General features: G+C 41.3%; 1 protein-coding gene and 1 long non-coding RNA gene across 2 annotated transcripts; both read left to right on the top strand.

The window, feature by feature from the left end:
- Window positions 1–460: 460 nt before the first annotated feature.
- TPRKB (TP53RK binding protein) lies at window positions 461–5,016 on the top strand. Its single transcript, XM_066267406.1, is given in 6 exon segments — window positions 461–535; window positions 1,494–1,512; window positions 1,515–1,598; window positions 1,601–1,614; window positions 2,950–3,125; window positions 3,774–5,016. Coding segments are annotated over 6 exon segments (420 nt in total). The 5' UTR covers window positions 461–493; the 3' UTR covers window positions 3,859–5,016.
- Window positions 5,017–5,022: 6 nt separating this feature from the next.
- Window positions 5,023–7,276, top strand: LOC136330504 (uncharacterized). Its single transcript, XR_010730316.1, has 2 exons — window positions 5,023–5,172; window positions 5,749–7,276. It is a non-coding gene; the product is annotated as an uncharacterized lncRNA (long non-coding RNA).
- The last annotated feature ends 1,423 nt before the right edge of the window (window positions 7,277–8,699 follow it).

Genomic DNA, 8,699 nt, shown 5'->3' with positions numbered 1-8,699 from the left:
CGTGCCATACCTTTTGTGTAAAGTAATTTTCTTCCTTTATATGTGTGTGGAGGTTATGCTAAAATACAAGTAAAATGATGAGCTCAAAAGTTAAAAAGGCTGAGTGGAAGTGCGGATTCGTTAATACCGTAGGTAAAACTGTGGTCTAAGAATTTCTGGTGTTCTCCTGTTGTGCACAGGGAAGCTGCTCCTCAAGAGGTGTACTGAGTCTGGCCTCATCTGTACAACCGGGATCAGGCAGCAAACCTTGATCCTTTGCCAAGGAGAGGAAGCTACAGAAAGCTCAGCAGTGTTATAAAGATAATATCTCATGAAGCTGCCAAATTGTGCTTTGAGGATAATTTTTCAAAGTAACATTTGTGTCGTGCCAGTATTAACTTATTTCCATATATTTGTTAACAGGAATGTTTTGTGTATAAACCATAGTGTTAACTTAACCAAGAGAAGTGTTTCATTTTTGGTTGTGTGCCTTAAAATCCTGCTTACCTATGAAATGCAGTCAACACATCAGCTGGACCTCTTTCCAGGATGCAGGGTGACTGTTTCGTTATTTAAAGATGTGAAAATGCTGGACAAACTCGACGTGAAAGGCCATGGAAGGTTCTATTGATGTTCATTAATAAACCCTACAATGGTAAGTACTATTGGGATGAGAGATTTGGGACATTTCAGAACATGTTAGTTTTTCATGAGAGTTATTTTTCACAAGGATTTGTCCTTTTGTCCAAGCTGTGGAGTGGAGTCAGATTTGGGCAGCCTTGAATTAAACTGAATAGAAGCCTAAGTGTCAGGCCCCTACGCTAGGAAATAGGAAAGGTAGTGGCCTGGCTTCAGAATGACAGGTGCCCATCTCTGCAAAGAAGGCATTGCATGGTGCTGAGAGCACACACTGTGGAGTCAGCTTACACAGACTTCATCTCCACTCTGCCTATTATTATGACTTTGCCCAGATGGTAGCCACCTTTATATATACAGTGTTTACTCTGTTCCCGGCATCGTCCTACGGGCTTTAGATGTACTGATCACCTAAATCCATGGAGTGTGTGCTGATTACCTGCATCTGACAGATGAAACACTAAGGAATTTGCCCGAGTTCTCTTGGTGGTGAGTGTCAGAGCTGGCATTCATACCCAGAGATCCGTCGCCTTCATTTCCTCATCCACTGCTGCTGAATAAGAATACAGATTTCATAGGGTTGGTTTAAGATTTTAAAAAAACATTGCAAGTATGAAATGTTTAGAATATAATCTTTGTGATAATATTAGGCCTTGGTAAATGTTATATTTAAATTTTTAACTGTTTAAGAGTTTTGAAGCTTTAAAATTCTATGATTTTCTGAAACCCAGGTGTTGCGATCTGTTTTGAAAGTATAGTTTATAGGAATTGTGATGAGGTAAAACAGCCTGACCGCAGAGTTACCATCGAATGGGGTGTGCATCTGCAGAGTACCCCAGATTCTGTGTGTAATTAATTCTCTTTGTTTTTTTCAGTAGATCATCGATCCATTTCAGATACTGTGGCCACAAACAAAGCAGTTCATCTCTACAGACTAGGAAAAATGAAGACGAGAACTCTACCTACTGTAATAATTTTCACCCTGTTCCAAATAACAATGTAATTAATATGGATTATACTCATTTTTGCTTTTACTTTGACCTTGTCATAATAAGGCGTGAGTTCTTCAGCGTTGAGTTGGTGGCTACAATTCCCATAAGCCTATTGTTAATAACCAAACAGAATAATAGTGAAGAGAGGTTGGACAGAGAGTTGAAGTTTAGCACTGCCTTTATTAGAAAAATAAGGTTTGGAGTCACTACACATATGATAAAAGTTTCACTAAGTTAAGTGTGGATAATTGTATGTAAATAGGAACAGAAAGATTTCTTTAATGACACTGAAATAAACTGATAAAACAGTAGGTTGTGGATATTTTCTGTGCTGTCGTATGCATCCTTTAATCTGTTTAAGGATGGAATTCCGTCTTTTCCATATAACGAGAAGCCAGCCTGGTACATAGAACAGCCTTGTCACATGCTTTATTCACACACTCAGTACACAAGAAGTTTGTGGTTGAGATACTGATAGTAATCAGTTGTTGAGCTAAGACATTTCTTTTGTGGCACATGAAAATAAAAAATAACTTTGCCTGATAAAGTTTCCATATTTCTAATCTACTCTTTATTCACACCATTAGGTACAGATATCATCAAAAGAAAAAAATTGGAAATGTGTAGTACAGTTTAAAGTATAGATATTTGAAATAGTTACAAAATGCATGGTAATAGAATTCTTCAGTTTCTGGAGGAAAAAATTACCAGATAGTTACTGTTTTGTTTTTTATATCATTTGAAATAAACTAATTTAATAAACATCTATTGAGTTTGTCCCCATTGCACTTACAGTGTCAGAAAGAGAAGAAACAAGTGTATTTCTGAGATAGACAGATGAACAAGATAGAAATTCAGTTGATAATGATAAATGGTTAATGGGAATAATAATTCACATCTCTGGGAACAGTGAAGAACAACTGATTCTGTAAGGAGGGTGCTGTGGGGAGTGACATTTGAACTGGACTTTGAAGAATGAGGACACTCCAGGCAGAGAACAGAGTGTGAGCAGAGGCAGAGAAGTGTGAAATGGTGATGGGATCTCCAAATAGTCCTGACTGGCTGGGACTCGGGAGTACGTGGCTGAGGGTGCTCTGTGGCCAGAGGCAGGGGTTGTTTGTGTGCCATGCTGGAAGTCTGAGCTTGATTCCATAGGAATGAGGTGCCCCTTAGAGCAGAGTGCTCTAGAGGGGGAACTGGTGGATGTTAGGAAGGAGTCGTAAGATATAAACTGTAGGCATAGACCCTTGGGATATGAAAATAAGAACCCCAGCAGGAAAGACAGCAAATGGGAAGGTGCTTCTGAAATAAAACTACTGATTTTTGTCTTTTGTTTCCCTAGATTTCATGAGCTTTGAAAACATTTGGTATCTCAGCAAATGACACCTCAATTCTGATTGTATACATTGAAGATGGAAAAAAACAAATAGATCAAGTAGACCTAATATCTCAAGTAGAGGGTCATCCAGTTTCTCTGAGAAGTCTTCTGGAAATAAGTAATATTACAGGTGCAAAAAGGTTAGTAAGGCCACATTTGTAGAGTGTGATAGATGAGGTCTAGTAGTAATGCTGATGCTGTTGCTCACCAATGCTGCTATTTTTTTTTTAACTTTTAGGAAAGATTAATAAAAATTATTTCATAAATAATATCACGTACACAAAATTGGAAGATGCAGGCTTATGTGGAGGGGATTGGGATAAATGTTGATGGACAGACATTTTGGGTATTGTCTTGTAGAATTATTTGTACACCTGAAACCTGTATGATTTTGTTATCCACTGTCACCTCAGTAAACATAAAAAAGGAAAAAACTTATTTGATAAAAAGCATTCTCTAAGAATGAACTGAGAATTAAATATCAAGCTTACAGAGTACATTTGTGATATAAATAAGTGAAGTATGAAGTTAATGTCTAGATGCATGCTTTTAAAACAGGTACAGATTTGATTTCTTTGTTTAGAGAGTTACCACCATAATTGCAATTTAAAGGGCACTTTTGGCCTAAGTGACCAATTGCCATCTACTGTGCATTATTTTCATCACATTTGTAATTTCATGCCATTATCCCAATAACTGAAGGATATTAAATTTCACTTACATATGTTTGTATAATAAAACTTAGTAGTGCATGGATAATTAGCATATTTTATCTTTTATTTTTATAGATATATAAACTTTTCACAAGAAGAAAATATTGGGACAATATTGGATGGTGTCATTTGTAGAATGTCAACTAAAGATGTTTTGTGAAATGACAAATACTAAAATTTTTTAGCATTTATAAAAAACTGATTTTTTTCTGATTATAAAGTGTATATATGTTCATCATAGAAAAATTTACAACACAAAATGCCATAAAAAAATAGAAAAAACCTTCATATCCTACCTGTTCATAGGTTTTTGGTTTTTGGGGGGTTTTTTTGTTTGTTTTTTTCAGAGACAGAGATCAGAGAGAGGGATAGACAGGGACAGACAGACAGGAATGGAGAGACGAGAAGCATCAATTATTAGTTTTTCATTGAGCATTGCAACACCTTAGTTGTTCATTGATTGCTTTCTCATATGTGCCTTGACTGCGGGCCTTCAGCAGACCAAGTAACCCCTTGCTTGAGCCAGCGACCTTGGGTCCAAGCTGGTGAGCTTTTGCTCAAACCAGATGAGCCCGCGCTGAAGCTGGCGATTTCGGGGTCTCGAACCTGGGTCCTCAGCATCCCAGTCAAATGCTCTATCCACTGCGCCACTGCCTGGTCAGGCTGTTCATAGTTTTAAACATAATCACTGTTAATATTATTTGTTATTTTACTTCTAGTCTATTTCCATTAAATTGTATTTTGCTTTTATATAATCGGAATAGTAATTACAAACATTTACTAGATGTCTAGACGGTGCTAGGTTTTGCCTTAGTGATTTTCCATGCACCAGCTCATATCCCTACCCTTAGTTCAGATACTCCAGCATCCCTCTTCCAAAGCCTCCTGGTTCTGTTTTACATGCAAGAACTAATTTCATCTCATACACATTAGGGAATAGATACTGTTAATACCCGAATTTTGCACACACAGACTAAAATAACAGTAACTTGCTCAAAGTCTTACTGCTAGTGTCAAATCCTGTTTGCTGAATGCTTTGGGTTTTTTTTCTCACTTTGTTTTCATTGTGTCAATCAAGGTGAACTAGGTTAGGGTTAAGCAAACCTTTTTATGAAGGACTAGGTGTGCTCTGTGTGGTCTGTTTTGCATTTACTCATCTCTTGCTGTTGTAGTGCAGAAGCATCCACACAACAGGGAAATGATGAGTGTCAGGAATGACCCAACGGCCATGATGTGTAAAGTTCTGGGGTTGATTAGGCCACAGTCCTGGACCCTGAAACTGAGTGACTTCATGTGACAAAAGTTTGTCTTGCTCACTCTCCAGGGCCAGTGTGAATCAGTGGGAAGATTCATTGCTGTGACTCAGGGACCCAGTCTGCCCAAGGCTTCTGTGCAATATGTGCTCCATGTTGTTTTGCTGGGAAGGTGACAGATGGGAGATTCCGTTTTCTACATTTTAGGAAAGAAGATAAAGGTAGAGGCAGAGGGGAAGGAAATGATAGATATTCCTGAGCAGAGCCTGCCTGCCGACTTCACCTGCCCACAGGCTTTTTCATCCTCTCATGGTGGCCAGATGTCCTCTGCCATGAGCTCTAAAGAGGGGGTTGTTGTGTTTTGCCTTTTTTTATTTTCTTGAATTTATCGGGGTGACGTTGGTTGACAAAACCATACAGGTTTGAAATGTACAAGTCAATAAAACGTCTCCACGTGCATCTGCACCCATTGCCCAAGGGAAAGTTCTATCCCCATTTATCCCAGCTGTGCCCATGTTCACCTGCCCCCACCCATTTACCTCCTGCTATCACCACACTATCATCTATGTCTATGCATTATTTAGATATGGTTTTTTTGCTTGGTATCTTCATATTTCATCCAGCCCCCCCGCCAAACCACCTTCCCTCTGACAGCTCTCATTCTAAGTAATCATGCCTCCGTTTCTATTTTGTTGGTAAGTTCATTAGATTGTTCGTTCCACATATGCTGAGATTGTATGGTATTTGTTCTTTTCTGCCTGGCTTATTTCACTTAACATAATACTCTCCTGACGCAGGGAGAACAAGTTACTTGGAGACCAGAGGACATGCTCTAGGAGCGGAGGGGAAACAACAGCCCCGGTCAGCAGAATGAAGGATGGAAGTCCAGTCCCTAGCCTTACTCAGATATTTATTAGTTGGTACAAATAACTCTTGGAAACAGCAGAAGTTTTCAGGGGGTGAAGACAAGCAACATGCTGGCTTCTAATCTTTGTTCTGAGAACCTAAACATTTTCTATTAGTGAATCTCATCCTGCTGTTTCCAGCACGTACTGCTTTCAAGTAGTATTTCATTGTTTAAACATATGACAGCCTTGTTATCCGCTCTCCTTACTGATGGGTACTTTGGCGGTAGTAAATAATGCTTCAGTAAACATAGGGGTGTGTATGTTCCTTGAATTTAGTACTGCAGTTTTCTCCACGTACATTCTCAGAAGTGGGATTGATGAATGAAAAAAAAAGTTCCATTTTTATTTTTTGAAGAAACTTCATAGTGCTTTTTATAGTGGCTGCATCTGTCTACATTCACACTAACAGTGTTGAGAATGTTTTCTCCATATTCTCCTCAGCACTTGTTTGTTGATTTATTGATGACAGCCATTCTTTTTTTTTTATTTTTTTGTATTTTTCTGAAGCTGGAAACGGGGAGAGACAGACAGACTCCCGCATGCGCCCGACCGGGATCCACCCGGCATGCCCACCAGGGGGTGACGCTCTGCCCCTCCGGGGCGTCGCTCCGCCACGACCAGAGCCACTCTAGTGCCTGGGGCAGAGGCCAAGGAACCATCCCCAGCGACCGGGCCATCTTTGCTCCAATGGAGCCTTGGCTGCGGGAGGTGAAGAGAGAGAGAAAGAGGAAGGAGGGGGATGGGGGTGGAGAAGCAAATGGGCGCTTCTCCTATGTGCCCTGGCCGGGAATCGAACCCGGGTCCCCCGCATGCCAGGCCGATGCTCTACTGCTGAGCCAACCGGCCAGGGCGAATGTCATGTTTTTATTGTAATTGATACCTAGTTTTATACACGACATTGTGGTCAGAGAAGATGCTTGATAGGATTTTTATACATTTTCTAATGCATATTTTATTGATTTTAGAGATGGAAAGCGAGAGAGTAGGAGAGAGACAGTAACAATCTGTTTCTGTATGTGCCCTGACCAGGAATTGAACTGGCAACTTCTATACTTCAGGAAAATGCTCCAACCACCCAAGCTATGCGGCTAAGGCTTATTTCAATGTTCTTGAATTAATTAAAACTTATTCTGTGTCCTTCCCTGGCCAGTTGGCTCAGTGGATAGAATGTTGGCCTGGTGTGTGGATGTCCCAGGTTCAATACCTGGTCAGGGCACACATAAGAAGCGACCTTCTGCTTCTCTTCACTTCCCTCCCCCCCTTCTCTCTCTTCCCCTCTTGGAGCTGGTGGCTCAATTGCTTTGAGTTTGACCTGAGGCATTAGGGATAGCTCATTGATTTGAGCGTAGCCTTGGTATAGGGTTTGCTGGGTGGATCGTGGTCAGGGTGCATGTGGGATTCAATCTCTTTATCTCCCCTCGTCTCTCTTAAAAAAAAAAGGCTTATTTTGTGTCCTATTATGTCATCTGTCTTTGAGTATGCTTCCTGTGCACTTGAGAAGAATGTATGTTCTGCTGCTTTGTTGTGAAATGTTCTGTGAAGATCAATTAAATCCATCTGATACAGTGCGTCATTTAAGTTCAATATTGCATTGTTGATTTTTTTGTCTGGAAGATCTAGCCACTGAATTCATTGGAGTGCTAAAATCCTCTGTTATGATTCTAATGTTGTCTGTCTGTCACTTAATTTCCACTAAGATTTTCTTTGTATATTTAGATGCTCCTGTGTTGGGTTATGTATGTTTACAAGGGTTATATCCTCTTGTTGGATCAAACCCGTTAGTATTATGTAGTGACCTTCTTTGTTCCTTGTTGCAACCTTTGTTTTGAAGTCTATTTTGTAGCGATACAAGAATTGCTATACCAGCTTTTATTTTTTTCCATTTTCATGGAATATTCTTTTTTTTTTTTTTTCTTTTTCTTTTTTCATTTTTCTGAAGCTGGAAACAGGGAGAGACAGTCAGACAGAATCCCGCATGCACCCGACCAGGACCCACCCGGCATGCCCACCAGGGGCGACGCTCTGCCCACCAGGGGGCGATGCTCTGCCCATCCTGGGCGTCGCCATGTTGCGACCAGAGCCACTCTAGCTCCCGAGGCAGAGGCCACAGAGCCATCCCCAGCGCCCGGGCCATCCTTGCTCCAATGGAGCCCCGGCTGCGGGAGGGGAAGAGAGAGACAGAGAGGAAAGTGCCTTGGAGGGGTGGAGAAGCAAATGGGCGCCTCTCCTGCGTGCCCTGGCCGGAAATCGAACCCGGGTCCTCCGCACGCTAGGCCGACGCTCTACCACTGTGACAACCGGCCAGGGCGGAATATTCTTTTGCATCACTTCACTTTCAGTCTGTGTATATCTTTTCTTCTTAGGTGGGTTTCTTGTAGATAGTATATACATGGGTCATGTTTTCTTACCCATTCAGCTACCCTGTGTCTTTTAATTGGATGATTTAATTCATTTGCATTAATGCTTCTTATTATTATTTTTTTGTATTTTCCAAAGTGAGAAGTGATAGGGGGGGGATCAATCTTGCATGCCCACCAGGGGGCGATGCTCGGCTCCTCTGGGGCCTTGCTCTGCTGCTACGGGAGCCATTCTAACACCTGAAGTGGAGGCCATGGAGCCATCCTCAGCGCGGAGGCTAACTCTGCTACAGTGGAGCCTTGGCTGCAGGAGGGGAAGAGAGAGATAGAGAGGAAGGAGAGGGGGAAGGGTGGAGAAGCAGATGGGTGCTTCTCCAGTGTGCCCTAGCTGGGAAACGAACTAGGAACATCCACACGCTGGGCTGGCGCTCTAGCGCTGAGCCAACCAATGAGGGCCTAGCTTAATAGTTATTATTAATATTT

This window comes from Saccopteryx bilineata, chromosome 3 (genome assembly GCF_036850765.1).
Source record: "Saccopteryx bilineata isolate mSacBil1 chromosome 3, mSacBil1_pri_phased_curated, whole genome shotgun sequence".
Taxonomy (NCBI): Eukaryota; Metazoa; Chordata; class Mammalia; order Chiroptera; family Emballonuridae; genus Saccopteryx; species Saccopteryx bilineata.
Note: the sequence above shows the minus strand (reverse complement) of the source record. Positions and strands in the feature narration are given on the sequence as shown.